The following is a 15923-nucleotide window of genomic DNA, read 5'->3' on the forward strand; positions in this document are numbered from 1 at the left end:
TAGTTCTAGTCCAAAGTCCGTACTTATGGTTCTAGTCCAAAGTCCGTACTTATGGTTCTAGTCCAGAGTCCATACTTATGGTTCAAGTCCAGAGTCCATAATTATGGTTCCAGTCCAGAGCCCATACTTATGGTTCCAGTCCAGTGGCCATCCTTATGGTTCCTGTCCAGAGCCCATACTTATGGTTCCAGTCCAGAGCCCATACTTATGGTTCCAGTCCAGAGCCCATACTTATGGTTCCAGTCCAGAGCCCATACTTATGGTTCCAGTCCAGAGCCCATACTTATGGTTCCAGTCCAGAATCCATATTTTTGGTTCCACTCCAGAGTTCAAACTTTTGGTTTCAGTCCATACCAGAGAGGCCCACAAAGGGAAAAAGTCCATTCCTGAGAAAACTTACATATTCCTTCCGCAAGGCTGCTTCTCTCCCATGTCAAGCTCCCCTTACCAGCTCCAATCACTATTAATATATGCTATCATGGAGGTGGAGGGGACCATACCAAATGACGAGGAACATAACTAGGCACAACCATTGTTACACTAGCTAGCTCCTCTTACGTGTGTGTTAACAATTGGAAAAGTGATTAACGCAATTATTCTAGCTCACAGGATAGCGTAAGAAAATAAAGCAATGTGTGGAAATTGCAAGGCTGTTTCACAACCCTTTGAGTGCACCAGATTATATGTAAGATTTATATCTGCCTGTCTGTGGCCAGCCAGCTGGATGTGGTATGAAGCCTCCCTCTAGTGGTGACCAGAGGTATTGCAACAAACAATTGTTTCATAGTTGATTCTACCTTCCTGATGTATGTTCTCCATATACCTAGCATAATAACTACTAGTCTCCCTCATCCCTGTTCCCCTGTACCCCTGTTGGTGGCAGATTCAAGAACGAGGTACCCTTTTCTCTTCAAACCTGTAGGTACTTAATGAGGATGTTCCAATCCAGAGTCCATATTTATGGTTCCAATCCAGAGTCAATATTTATAGTTCCAGTCCAGAGTCCATCCTTATGGTTCTAGTCCAGAGTCCATACTTATGGTTCAGTCCAGAGTCCATACTTATGGTTCCAGTCCAGAGTCCATACTTATGGTTCAGTCCAGAGTCCATACTTATGGTTCAGTCCAGAGTCCATACTTATGGTTCCAGTCAAGAGTCCATATTTATTGTCCCAGTCCAGAGCCCTAATTTATGGTTCCAATCCAAAACCCATACTTATGGTTCCAGTCCAAAGTCCATAATTATGGTTCCAGTCCAGAGCCTATACTTATGGTTCCAGTCCAGTGGCCATACTTATGATCCCAGTCCAGATTACATGTTTATAGTTCCAGTCCAGAGCCCATACTTATGGTTCCAGTCCAGAGTCCATATTTATAGCTCCACTCCAAAGTTAAAACTTTTGGTTTCAGTCCATACCAGGGAGACCCACAAAGGTAAAAAGTCCATTCCTGAGAAAACTTAAATATTCCTTCCGCAAGGCTGCTTCTCTCCCATGTCAAGCTCCCCTTACCAGCTCCAATCACTATTAATATATTCTATCATGGAGGTGGAGGGGACCATACCAAATAATAAGGGACATAACTAGGCACAACCATTGTTACATTAGCTAGCTTCTCTTACGTGTGTGTTAACAATTGGAAAATTGATTAACACAATTATTCTAGCTCACAGGATAGCTTAAGAAAATAAAGAAATGTGTGGAAATTACGAGGCTGTTTCATAACACTTTGAGTGCATCAGATTGTACGTAAGATTTATATCTGCCTGTGTGTGGCCAGCCAGCTAGATGTGGTCTAAATGTCTCCCTCTAGTGGTGGTCAGAGGTATTTCAACAAACAACAGTTTCATAGTTGACTTTACCTTCCTGATGTACAGTATGTTCTCAATATACCTAGCATAATAACTACTGGGCTCCCTCATCCCTGCACCCTCTGTACCCCTATTGGTGGCAGATTCAAGAATGAGGTACCCATTTCTCTTCAAACCTGTAGGTACTTAATGAGGATGTTCCAATGCAGAGTCCATATTTATGGTTCCAATCCAGAGTCTACATTTATGGTTCCAATCCAGAGTCCATCTTTATGGTTCAGTCCAGAGTCCATCCTTATGGTTCCAGTCCAGAGTCCATACTTATGGTTCCAGTCCAGAGTCCATACTTATGGTTCCAGTCCAGAGTCCATACTTATGGTTCCAGTCCAGAGTCCATACTTATGGTTCAGTCCAGAGTGCAAACTTATGGTTCCAGTCCAGAGTCCGTACTTATGGTTCCAGTCCATGGTCCGTACTTATGGTTCCAGTCCAGGGTCCGTACTTATGGTTCCAGTCCAGAGTCCATATTCATGGTTTTGTCCAGAGGCCATACTTATGGTTCAGTCCAGAGTCCACATTTATGGTTCCAGTCCAGAGCCCATACTTATGGTTCCAGTCCAGAGTCCATACTTATGGTTCCAGTCCAGAGCCCATACTTATGGTTCCAGTCCAGAGCCCATACTTATGGTTCCAGTCCAGAGCCCATACTTATGGTTCCAGTCCAGAGCCCATACTTATGGTTCCAGTCCAGAGCCCATACTTATGGTTCCAGTCCAGAGCCCATACTTATGGTTCCAGTCCAGAGCCCATACTTATGGTTCCAGTCCAGAGCCCATACTTATGGTTCCAGTCCAGAGCCCATACTTATGGTTCCAGTCCAGAGCCCATACTTATGGTTTCAGTCAAGAGTCCATATTTATGGTCCCAGTCCAGAGGCCCTACTTATAGTTCAGTCCAGAGCCCATACTTATGGTTCCAGTCGAGAGCCTAAACTTATGGTCCCAGTCCAGAGTCCATATTTATGGCTCCACTCCAAAGTTCAAACTTTTGGTTTCAGTCCATACCAGGGAGACCCACAAAGAGAAAAAGTCCATTCCTGAGAAAACTTACATATTCCTTCCTCAAGGCTGCTTCTCTCCCATGTCAAGCTCCCCACACCAGCTCCAATCAATATTAATATATGCTATCATGGGGGTGGAGAGGACCATACCAAATGACGAGGGTCATAACTAGGCACAACCATTGTTACACTAGCTAGCTCCACTTACGTGTGTGTGTGAACAATTGGAAAAGTGATTAACACAGATATTCTAGCTCACATGATAGCGTAAGAAAATAATGAAATGTGTGGAAATTGTGAGGCAACATCACAACTCTTTGAGTGCACCAGATTGTAAGTAAAATTGATATCTGCCTGTGCGTGGCCAGCCAGCTAGATGTGGTCTGAAGTCTCCCTCTAGTGGTGGCCAGAAGTATTGCAACAAACAACTGTTTCATAGTTGATTTTTACCTTCCTGATGTATGTTCTCCATATACAGTACCTAGCATAATAACTACTGGTCTCCCTCATCCCTGTACCCCCTGTACTCCTGTTGGTGGCAGATTCAAGAAAGAGGTACCCCTTTCTCTTCAAACCTGTTGGTACTTAATGAGGATAAGTTCCAATCCAGAGTCTATATTTATGGTTCCAATCTAGAGTCCTTATTTATGGCTCCAGTCCAGAGTCCATACTTATATGGTTCCAGTCCAGAGTCTATACTTATGGTTCCAATCCAAAGTCCATACTTATGGTTCCAGTCTAGAGTCCGTACTTATGGTTCCAGTCCAGAGTCCGTACTTATGGTTCCAGTCCAGAGTCCGTACTTATGGTTCCAGTCCAGAGTTCATATCTATGGTTTCAGTCCAGAGTCCATACTTATGGTCCCAGTCCAGAGTCCGTACTTATGGTTCCAGTCTAGAGTCCATACTTATGGTTCCACTCCAGAGTCCATACTTATGGTCCCAGTCCAGAGTCCGTACTTATGGTTCCAGTCTAGAGTCCATACTTATGGTTCCACTCCAGAGTCCATACTTATGGTTCCAGTCTAGAGTCCGTACTTATGGTTTCAGTCTAGAGTCTATACTTATGGTTCCAGTCCAGAGTTCATAACTATGGTTTCAGTCCAGAGTCTGTACTTATGGTTCCAGTCCAGAGTCCATACTTATGGTTCCACTCCAGAGTCCATACTTATGGTTCCAGTCCAGAGTCCATACTTATGGTTCCAGTCCAGAGTCCATACTTATGGTTCCAGTCCAGAGTCCATACTTATGGTTTCGTCCAGAGTCCATACTTATGGTTCCAGTCAAGAGTCCATACTCATGGTTCCAGTCCAGAGTCCATGCTTATGGTTCCAGTCCAGAGTCCATACTTATGGTTCCAGTCAAGAGTCCATATTTATGGTTCCAGTCCAGAGCCAATACTTATGGTTCTAGTCCAGAGCCCAAACTTATGGTCCCAGTCCAGAGTCCATACTTGTGGTTCCAGTCCATATTTATGGCTCCACTCCAAAGTTCCAACTTTTGGCTTCAGTCCATACCAGGGAGGCCCACAAACTTACATATTCCTTCCGCAAGGCTGCTTCTCTCCCATGTCAAGCTCCCCTTACCAGCTCCAATCACTATTAATATATTCTATCATGGAGGTGGAGGGGACCATACCAAATAATAAGGGACATAACTAGGCACAACCATTGTTACATTAGCTAGCTTCTCTTACGTGTGTGTGAACAAGTGGAAAAGTGATTAACACAAATATTCTAGCTCACAGGATAGCTTAAGAAAATAAAGAAATGTGTAGAAATTACAAGGCTTTTTCACAACCATTTGAGTGCACCAGATTGTATGTAAGATTTATATCTGCCTGTGTGTGGCCAGCCAGTTAGATGAGGTGTGAAGTCTGCATTTAGTGGTGGCCAGAGGTATTGCAACAAACATCAGTTTCATAGTTGATTTTACCTTCCTGCAGTATGTTCTTCAAATACCTAGCATAACTTCTGGTCCCCCTCATCCCTGTACCCTCTGTACCCCTGTTGGTGGCAGATTTAAGAATGAGGTCCCCTTTTCTCTTCAAACCCGTAGGTACATAATGAGGACAAGTTCCAATCCAGAGTCCATACTTATGGTTCCAGTCCAGAGCCTGTACTTATAGTTCCAGTCCGGAGTCCATCCTTATGGGTCCAGTCCAAAGTCCATACTTATATGGTTCCAGTCCAATGTCTATACTTATGGTTCCAATCCGAAATCCATATTTATGGTTCCAGTCCAGAGCCCATGCTTATCATCCCAGTTCAGAGTCCATGCTTCTGGTTCCATTGCAGTGTCCATCACTATTTGGTCCCAGTGCAGAGCCCATACTTATGGTTCCAGTCTGGAGTCCATATTTATGGCTCCACTCCAGAGTTTAAACTTTTGGTTTCAGTCGATACCAGGGAGGCTCACAAAGGGAAAAAGTCCCTTCCTGAGAAAACTTACATATTCCTTCCTCAAGGCTGCTTCTCTCCCATGTTAAGCTCCCCACACCAGCTCTGATCACTATTAATATATGCTATTGTGTGGGTGGAGAGGACCATACCAAATGACGAGGGACAAAACTAGGCACAACCATTGTTACACTAGCTAGCTCCTCCTACGTGTGTGCGAACAATTGGAAAAGTGATTAACACAAATATTCTAGCTCACAGAATAGCTTAAGAAAATAAAGAAATGTGTGGAAATTGCAAGGCTGTTTCACAACCCTTTGAGTGCACCAGATTGTACGCAAGATTTATATCTGCCTGTGTGTGGCCAGCCAGCTGGATGTGGTCTGAAGTCTCCCTCTAGTGGTGACCAGAAGTATTGCAACAAACAACTGTTTCATAGCTGATTTTAACTTCCTGATGTATGTTCTCCATATATAGTACCTAGCATAATAACTACTGGTCTCCCTTCATCCCTGTACCCCCTGTACCCCTGTTGGTGTCAGAATCAAGATTGAGGTACCCCTTTCTCTTCAAACCTGTTGGTACTTAATGAGGATAAGTTTCAATTCAGAGTCTATATTTATGTTTCCGGTCCAGAGTCCATCCTTATGGTTCCAGTCTAAAGTCCATTCTTATGGTTCCAGTCCAGGGTCCATACTTATGGTTCCAGTCCAGAGTCCATACCTGTGGTTCCAGTCTAGAGTCCGTACTTATGGTTCCAGTCCAGAGTCCATATTTATGGTTCCAGTCCAGAGTTCATACCTATGGTTTCAATCCAGAGTCCATATTTATGGTTCCAGTCCAGAGTCTGTACTTATGGTTCCAGTCCAGAGTCCATACTTATGGTTCCAGTCCAGAGTCCATACTCATGGTTCCAGTCCAGAGTCCATACTTATGGTTCCAGTCCAGAGTCCATACTTATGGTTCCAGTCAAGAGTCCATATTTATGGTTCCAGTCCAGAGCCAATACTTATGGTTCCAGTCCAGAGCCCATACTTGGAATAAGATACTCCTCTCTGTTTGTCTGCATCTAGATTCCAGTCCAGAGTCCATAATAATGGTTCTAGTCCTGAGTCCATACTTATGGTTCCAGTCCAGGGTCCGTACTTATAGTGCCAGTCCTGAGTCCATACTTATGGTTACAGTCCAGAGCCCATACTTATGGTTCCAGTCCAGAGTCCATACTTATGGTTACAGTCCCAAGTCCATACTTATGGTTCCAGTCCAGAGCCCATACTTATGGTTCCAGTCCAGAGCCCATACTTATGGTTCCAGTCTAGAGCCCATACTTATGGTTTTTAGTTCAGAGTCCATACTTTTGGTTCTAAAGAGGAAAAGTTTGGGACTTTAGATGAAGCCTATGACAACCATAAAATGTATAGGTGTATTTATTGTCAAGGAGTATATCTAGCACGTAATATATACATGCAGAATTCATATCAGTACAAAACACAAATACATTAAATATTCATATCAGGGCTCATATGATGAGTAAGAAATAATAATAATTAAAACTGCAGGAATATAAAAAGAACATGGTAGATTGAAGTCATGACTGTATCCTAAATAGACCCAACGCGTTTCATTGTATAAACCACTCTTCAAGGGCGAATGCGTCAGCATGTCTAAAAACAACCAATAAATCTAATAAGAAACCTCAGAGATAATGTAAATATGTATAATAACAAGGAAAGGAAGTATCCAATCCTACAAAACTTACATGGAGCTAATAAGCAAGACATACAGTATGGTCCAACCAGGAAAATATGTGATAATTACAAGGCTGCTTCCCAACCCTTAGAGTGCATCAGATTGTATGTAAGATTCGTATCTGCCTGTGTGTGGCCAGCCAGCTAGATGTGGTATGAAGTCTCCCTTTAGTGGTGACCAGAGGTATTTCAGGCTTTGACAACAGTTTCACAGCTGGTTTTAACTTCCCGAAGTATATCCTCCTTTTAATTCACGTATCGACTGGTCTTCCTCATCCCTGTACCCTCTGTAGCCTTGTTCGTGACGGATCCAACACTAGGTACACATTCCTCTTCAAACCTCTAGGTACTCAATGAGGATAAGCTCCTGGTGGCAGCCATATTGTTGTAGCCCATATATGAAGACATGTTGGCATACAACTAAATGCACGTGTCACATACCCTAGAAATTCATCCTACTCCCAGCTGCTTGCAGTTTTTTGGTGACACAGAGCAGCCTGCCTTTTACCCACGATGCCGAGCATTGGGGGATGGGCACTATTGTTGTAGGAAGCGAATGGCACAGAGTTTGCAAGCGATGGAGGCAAACTGCACCAACCTGACAGAGAGGATATTACGGCTCACCCTGGAGATTATCTACCTGCTGACCGGGGAGGTGAGGAGGATTCTGGGAGCGCCGCTAACACGTTTGGTTCATTTTATTGATTGATACCGGCCAGAAAAAATAACTTTCCTTCGGATTTATTTTATATCATCGAGAAGTGTTTAATGGACGTATTTTTTGTTTCATTTTTTTATTTGTAAGATTTGTTGCCTAACATAAAATAGTATCCAGGTTGCGCTAGGTTCACACTTTGTGCGCGTCGAGAGCATGCGCAAAATTGTGCACTTTCTCAACACGCACAGGAATGTGCCGCCTTTCAGCCACACGTGGCGGTGCCGTTTATTGTTCATGGCTCCCCTTCACGCATCTGCTAACGCACATGTCTTTGCGTGCACCAAAAACGCTTTGGTGCTGCAACACCAGGTGATTCGGCGCGACATGATTTTAGAAACGGGTCGAGGACTATTGTGGCACTTTCAGCCTTTACAACCACTTTAAAGAGGAACTGTAGTCTGCTCACATCATTTGTAATAAAAACATCTTTGCCATTGTCAAGCTTCCCTCCAACCAATTTGCATATTATTTTATATATACTGTGATTCTCTACTTGCCAAATATGCTGCATAAATCTCCCTCCACTAAGACTGGCTGAATCCATTTTAAATGTGGGCAGCTAAAGCTGCTGCCTGTTCACTTCCTGGATCTACACAGACACACAGAGGCACACCTCCAGCTCTGCAGCTCTCACTGGCCCTCCTATGACTCATTCCCCCTCCCTTCTTGTCAAACTCTCACAAGAGAGAGAGCTGTGCATGATGTCATAAGCCTAATGACCAGACAAGAAACAAGAAGTGGGCTGTATAAGATATTTACTGGCAGAAAAAAATACGTTTTTAGCATCCAAAGTTAAAACAACAAGGGCAGAAGATTTAATAGATGGAAAGTTGAAAAAAAATGACTGAAGTTCCGCATTAAGCTTTGGGAGTTTGTTTCCTGGAGTGGGCAAGGTGAGGAGAGCAGTTCTAATAGAGGAATTCTTCAGGCGTAAAAAACGCAAGGTGGGCATTCCAATTAAAGTCTATGGGATCAAAAAAAAAAGGCTCATGTTCCTTTTTGAGTGTATGGAGGTGTACAGCGTACAAACATAAAAAGACAAATAGAAAGAATGGGATTCTGTGTAGTCAGGCATAAGGAAACAAGCAAAAAAGCGCTCAAGTGTGAATGAGGGGCCCCATCGCTGGGGACAGTGGGCAGAATAGTGCCCCATCGTTGGTGTCAGTGAGAGGAATAGTGCCCCATCATTGGTGTCAGTGAGAGGAATAGTGCCCCATCGTTGGTGTCAGTGGGAAGAATAGTGCCCCATCGCTGGTGTCAGTGGGAGGAATAGTGCCCCATCATTGGTGTCCATGGGAAGAATAGTGCCCCATCGTTGGTGTCAGTGGGAAGCATAGTGCCCCATCATTGGTGTCAGTGGGCGGAATAGTGCCCCATCGTTGGTGTCAGTGGGAAGCATAGTGCCCCATCATTGGTGTCAATGGGACAGAATAGTGCCCCATCGTTGGTGTCAGTGGGAAGAATAGTGCCCCATCATTGGTGTCAGTGGGCGGAATAGTGCCCCATCGTTGGTGTCAGTGGGAAGAATAGTGCCCCATCGTTGGTGTCAGTGGGAAGAATAATGCCCCATCATTGGTATCAGTGGGAGGAATAGTGCCCCATCGTTGGTGTCAGTGGGAGGAATAGTGCCCAATTGTTGGTGTTAGTGGGTGGAATAGTGCCCCATCATTGGTATCAGTGGGAGGAATAGTGCCCCATCGTTGGTATCAGTGGGAGGAATAGTGCCCCATCGTTGGTGTCAGTGGGAGGAATAGTGCCCAATTGTTGGTGTTAGTGGGTGGAATAGTGCCCCATCATTGATATCAGTGGGAGGAATAGTGCCCCATCATTGGTATCAGTGGGAGGAATAGTGTCCCATCGTTGGTGTGAGTGGGAAGAATAGTGCCCCATCGCTGGTGTCAATGGGAGAAATAGTGCCCCTTTGGCAAACAAAGGGCCACATCCGGCCCCCGGGTCGCAGTTTGGAGACCACTGCACGAGAATAAATGAATTAAATATACTGAACAAAAACCACATGCACTGCTGGAAATTTGTACATTTGAGAAAAACTCCCCATCCTGCTCCTTCAAATTTTCTTGTCACTGCAGTCGAAAATGACCATTGACTTGACCCCACTAATGAGTAGATGAACACACGGACGTTCCTACAATGCAAAATGTCAAGTGAAATTCTAACTGTACTAAGTACTAACTGATACAGTGTGACTTAACCTAAAAGTTTATATGCAAATATGAGAAGAACTATCATTACCTCTGAAAGTGAGATGCAGTCGATCAAATCCTAGTAAAGAGGGACGATGATGGCAGCAAGTTGACTTCTATTGTTTGGAAATGTATAAAGTAATTGCTGATTTCTCTCCGCAGGATAACATAGTTGTGAAGAAAACATCAGGAGATGGACAAAACCCTATTATGGTTCCTCTACGTTCCTTACTGGTTCCAGAAAGAAACAATGAACAGAAGATTTTGGAAGTCACACAGAAGATCATTGGGCTCCTGATGGGAGAGGTGAGCGGTGGTGGGAATTCTGGAACATTATCCAGTAACAGACAAGGGATGGTGACTGTATCATTGTGTGTGTCAGGTTCCTATAAGGTGTCAGGATGTCTCCATGGAGGAGCCAAGGCGTTTTTTACTACTTTTTTTTATATTTATTTTCAGAGTGGGAACTGGAGCAAGTTCAAAGTTAGGATCAAAGAAGAGATAAAAGAAGAAGAAGAGGATGTTGTGATAAAGGAGCAGGAGTGTTTAGAAGGACACAAGGATCTCTACAAGGACGTCATGATGGACAATCAGCCGCCCCTCACATCACCGGGTAAGAGGAGACTTTATTGTAAAGGAGAGAGCAGTACGGAGGGTCCACCTAGATCCCCCATCATCTGATAAACACATAGAAACAATGTATTCACTCAGTGTATGTGTGTTTCCTACAGATGGATCCAGTATTGGGAACCCACCAGAGAGATGTCCCCGTCCTCTGTATTCCTGGGATTCCACACAAGAAGGTCATACCATCCCTCACCATCATCAGGTAGATGGGACTGAGAATGTCCAACTCAAACTTGACTCTAAACTGTATTAGGTCCTATGTAGTCCCAGGATAATAGTGCTTACAATCATTTTGTAATTTTAGGGGGAAGAAGTGATGGGTATAAAAATTGTGATTAAAGAGGAAGAAGAGGCAATTGTGATAGATGATCAGCTGCCTAGAAAAGAAGATCAAATGAGGGTGATGGTTACCAAGGAGGAATCTTCTCTAGATGTCAGTAGAGGTAAGAATTATGTGCAAAAACATGCAACACTTCACATTGTCATTAGGTTACATTCATACTTCAATGTATTTTATCAAATTTTGGTATGCATATTGACTAAAAAGGACGAAAAATCAGCAATCTGTCAAACACATTTTTAGACAGGGTGTGCTTCCTATTTGAAGGAATATGATATGATGGAAAAGTATCCAGCGAACCTATACCGCATCTCATGCAGTGGACATACTTTACACCATACGAAATATCCAACATTTCTCGATATAATGTCATGTTCCCAACAAATGAGGAGGAGATACTGTATACCATATGAAAGGTCCATCTCCATTCCTCAATATAATGTCATGTTCCCAACAAATGAGTAGGAGATACTGTATACCATATGAAAGGTCCATCTCCATTCCTCAATATACTGTCATTTTCCCAACATATGAAGAGGAGATACTGTACACCATATGAAAGATCCATCTCCATTCCTCGTCATGTTCCCAACAAATGAGGTGGAGATACTGCACACCATATAAAAAGGTCCATTTCCAGTCCTCAATATTCATTATCATCAGTGGCGGCTGGTGCTCAAAATTTTTTTGGGGGGGCGCAAACAAACTGAAAAATACTAACCCCCCCCCTTATTAACTGCAGCCTCATTGTGCCCATCAAATGCAGCCATTGTGCCCATCATATGCAGCCACTTCTGCCTATCAAACGCAGACACTTGTGCCTGTCAAATGCAGCCACTTACCCTGGCAATAAAAAATTTGAGAGGAAAAAGCACTAAATGTCTTGCACACCAACCCCCCCACCCCCGCTTGGGGCTTTGCAGCTCTAGCTCCCCTCACCCCCACGGGAGGTCCGGCACTTACCTGAAGAGCATCCTCTGTGTCTCCACACTCCTCCTGTCCTCCACACTCGGGCAGCAGCAGTGGCAGAGGTGTCCGCTCCTCTCATGCTTCCCCCGATTGCCAAAACGCCACTAGGCATCCAATAGGTTTGCCTGGCGCTTTGGCCAATCGAGAAACAGGTCTCGCCGATCTGCCTTCTGATTGGCAGGGAGGCACTGTAGTGTGAAGATAGCGAAAATTCATTCGCTATGGTCACACAATTGGGTGGGATTAGGGCGCACTCTCTGCACCCTGAGCCCACCCTTTTTTGAAGCCAATTAGAGCCTCTGGCTCTAATGTGTCCGGCGTCCTGAAAGGGGCCAGGCGCATGGATAGGGAGGCAGCGGCGGGAAAAGGGGGGCGGCGCGGGCCACCACTGATTATCATGTTCCCAACAAATGAGAAGGACATACTGTACACCATATGAAAGGTCCATCTCCATTCCTCAATATAATGTCATGTTCCCAACAAATGAGGAGGAGATACTGTACACCACATGAAAGGTACATCTCCATTCTTCAGTGTGATGCCATATTCCCAACATATGCGGTTAAGGACGGTCCATTTATATTCCTCACCATATCAAGTGTCATTCGTGTAAATACAGTACAACTTCTCATATGCTATAGTTGCTTTTGCTGCAGTGTACACCTTATCTGTTGTTATATCCAGGGCAGGGACAAGGGGTGGGCAGGTGGCGCAGCTGCCCTTGGCACTGTTGTATCATGTGAGGTTCAGGGACACCACAAGGAAATTGGGAGGGAGGGGATTTGTGTTGGGAGGGGAAAAATGGGTGAGGCGACAGGAGGTAAGAATTGTTCTAGGAGGGGAAATTTGGAAGGTGTTCTAGGAGTGGTGATTTGAGGGGAGAGGGGGAAGAGGATTTATACTAGGATGGGGGATTTTGGGGGTTTGTGCTAGAAAAGCTAATATGGTGGGGGGGGGGGATTTATGCGAGGAGGCGACATTTTTGGGGGGAGGGGGATTTGTGCTAGGAGAGGAAATTTGGGGAAGGGGGATTTGTGCTAGGATGGGGGATTGGGGCAGGGGGATTTGTGCTGGGAGAGGGGATTTGAAGTGGAAGGGAGAGGGGGGTTTGTGCTTTTGGTTGGGGGGGTGCTGTGAGCATATGTGAAATGAGAGGATTTCAACATGCAGATTAGCGCTCGCTTTTTTTTTTGAGGGGAGAAGGGGATTGTTGCTAACACATAACGCTCATACATCTTGGGGTGAAGGGGGGGGGGGCACAATTTCGGATATTCGCCCTGGGCTCTAAATTACCTTGTGACGGCACTGGTTATATCTGTACGTAATTCCATGTCAAAGATCTGGGTAACAGTTGACTTCTAGACCAACATTCATTATTTGTAACTGCAAAATAAAGATGATGATGATTAAAAAATATTTCCAACAGGAGGCCACAGAAGATGGAATACTTCAGAAGGACGTCTTCTATTATCTGCACATTATAACAAGGACGATAATGACATGGCGCACCATTCTCCAGGAGTAAGCTTCGTTACTCAAAATATACATCACAAACTTAATCACATGGTAAGCTCAACAAATCAGTTTAATTCAGAGAATTCCAAATGTAAATCACGTTCCGTAATCTCAAATGTCCGGCTAATCTTTCACAATGCAGATAAATCTCCAGATCTTTCTAATCCTGAGGAATCTTCTCCCAATAATTTGTATCCTTTTCAGGATTGTGAAAACGCATTTATAAAAAACCACGACCTGGTTGTACACCAGAGAACCCACACCAGTGAAAAACCCTTTTCGTGTTCCGAATGCGAGAAAATCTTCATAAGGAAGTCCGGACTTGCTCAACACCGGAGGACCCACACCGGGGAAAAGCCGTTTTCGTGTTCTGTTTGTGGAAAGTGTTTCAAAGAGAAATCGCAACTCAATAGACACCACAGGGTCCACACCGGTGAGAAGCCCTTTTCATGTTCTGAGTGCGGAAAGTGCTTCTCCGATAAAGGTAATCGTGATAAGCACATGAGAATTCACACCGGGGAGAGGCCGTTTTGCTGTCCGGAATGCGGCAAATGTTTTGCACAGAAAGTGACGCTAATCATCCACCAGAGAACACACAATACCTGAGGACACTGAAAGGCTCATGGCGGAGTTTCATAGACTGAACTGTTATGTTCTTAGAACAATCGTACAAAAAATGTGAAGCAGTCTGAAAGGATCAGTCAACCCATATGGAATATTTTAGTTTTATTGTTGTTTGATCTTCATTATTTAAAAAATAGTAGATTTTTTTTGGTATATCATTTCTTGTTCATGTTGTAGTTTGTCTTAAAACTCAGACTTGTCGATTCTGTGGACTTGCCCCTTTTCCTGTTGTGTCATGAAAACGAGAATGGAAGAGAAATCTCCCCAAGAAGTTGTTGATATTCCTATCCCACACGTTCCTGGAATGGCCTCAAAAGTAACTGGTGCTGTAAAAACTACCACCTGGAGACATCACAGGTCAGTGCACACCTTTGCCAGCACACCGCGGATCATCAAGTTTCATCCGAAGTTTTTAATGAAGAACAATCACATCACAAAGGACCAAGTGCACAATTTCAGAGCCGCGCTCATCAAGTTTCGTCTGATGCCTTTATTGAAGAATGATCATGTCACAAAGGACCAAGTGCAACATTTCAGGGCTGCGCAGGACCCCTTTGGCAGGCATGCGAAGGGGGTCCTGTGCTGTTCCGAAATGCATTGAGCGTGGCTCCAAAATGTTGCACTTGGTCCTTTGAGTTGTAATCAGTCTTCAATAATAGCTTCGGATGAAACTTGATGATCCGTATGTGCTGGCAAACGTACACTGGTCTCCCCAAGAAGGACACCGGCATCAATAAAGTTATTTAGTAGATTGGTGAAGACTTTGATCTGCTTTCTATGGCTCTATGTGTCCCCATCAGATAGGCTTCCTGTCCCAATGATAGATGTCTCTGGGAAGTTTCCTCAACAGGAATAACCCAACAGAGTTTCAAAAACTCAACAGAGGTTCTCACCTTCTGCATAACAGTTTTTGATGGATGTGAAGCATTCTGGCGGGGTCTCAGGCTGTTCCCTCCATATGTTACATAAATATGCATTGCGTGACAGCAATAAAATAATTTTTTTTCATTCATAACCCACAGTGTGGACTCTTCTTTTATATGTGTAGCGCACCCCACGTAGGAGCTGCAAGTAAAAAAAGAGATCCCCCACCCTGCACAGCCAGGCACACTGAATTTCCACAGGCACACTTGAGTCAGGAAACAGTCCAGGACTTTGTTTTTGTGTTTTTATTGAGGGGATAAAACTTGGATGGGGAGTAGGGGTACTATGGGTTGCCCACTTGACGTCAGAACTCTTTGGGAAAAACTTTTCCTATACACAGCTATACACAGTCTCTATGTACACTCCTCTTCTTCCTCCATCACTCGCTTGTGGCACTTGCAAAAAAAGACTCAGCTGGGACACTTTAAGACTCCATTCACACAGGGGCAACTTTGGATCCGACTTCAAGTCGCCCCAAGTTGCCTCTAGTCGCCTCAAGTCGCGCTACATGAAAAAATCAATGTAAGTGAATGGATCCGTCTTAATGCACACTACTGCAGTCGCTCAGACTTCAGAAAAGGTTCCTGTACTACTTCAGTCTGACTTCTAGGCGACTTGTACCCATTGATTTCAATGGAAGTCGCCTCCAAGTCGGATCCCCGTTCATAGTGAGGCAACTTTACAGGAAAAGGAAAAGAATTTACCCAGGAAGAGTGACCGCGATATGCCAGCGCCGAGCTGGCTAGCTCATCGGGAAAGGAAAAATTAGTTTTTTCCTTTCCCAATGAGCGACAAGCAATACTGACATGTGTTTGGTATTAATCATGAGGGGGAACTCCACGCCAAATTTTAAATAAAAAACCAGCATGGGTTCCCTTCCAAGAGCATACCAGGCCCTTAGGTCTGGTATGGATTTTAAGGGGAACCCCCTATGCGGAAAAAACGGCGTAGGGGTCTCCCCAAAATCCATACCAGACCTTTATCCGAGCA

General features: G+C 44.3%; 2 protein-coding genes across 2 annotated transcripts in view; both read left to right on the forward strand.

The window, feature by feature from the left end:
* Positions 1-14984, forward strand: part of LOC141106770 (uncharacterized) — a 177774-nt gene extending 162790 nt beyond the window's left edge. Inside the window, 1 exon segment of the mRNA XM_073597697.1 lies at positions 13701-14984. Coding sequence (XP_073453798.1) covers positions 13701-13991 — 291 coding nt within the window. The 3' untranslated portion in view covers positions 13992-14984.
* On the forward strand, positions 7456-13740 carry LOC141106625 (uncharacterized). Its single transcript, XM_073597557.1, has 7 exons — positions 7456-7670; positions 10097-10240; positions 10394-10547; positions 10666-10763; positions 10866-11004; positions 13297-13436; positions 13528-13740. The coding sequence occupies exons 1-7, from the start codon at positions 7572-7574 to the stop codon at positions 13609-13611; spliced, it is 858 nt and encodes a 285-aa protein (XP_073453658.1). The 5' UTR covers positions 7456-7571; the 3' UTR covers positions 13612-13740.
* Positions 14985-15923: the final 939 nt, after the last annotated feature.

This window comes from Aquarana catesbeiana, linkage group LG08 (assembly GCF_042186555.1).
Source record: "Aquarana catesbeiana isolate 2022-GZ linkage group LG08, ASM4218655v1, whole genome shotgun sequence".
NCBI classification, from domain to species: Eukaryota; Metazoa; Chordata; class Amphibia; order Anura; family Ranidae; genus Aquarana; species Aquarana catesbeiana.

Coding starts and splice junctions, on each gene's coding strand:
- LOC141106625 (XM_073597557.1), top strand. CDS start 7,572: ATGGCACAGAGTTTGCAAGCGATGGAGGCAAACTGCACCAACCTGACA. Junction 11,005..13,296: donor TTCTCTAGATGTCAGTAGAG/GTAAGAATTATG, acceptor TATTTCCAACAG/GAGGCCACAGAAGATGGAAT. Junction 13,437..13,527: donor ATCACAAACTTAATCACATG/GTAAGCTCAACA, acceptor TTCACAATGCAG/ATAAATCTCCAGATCTTTCT.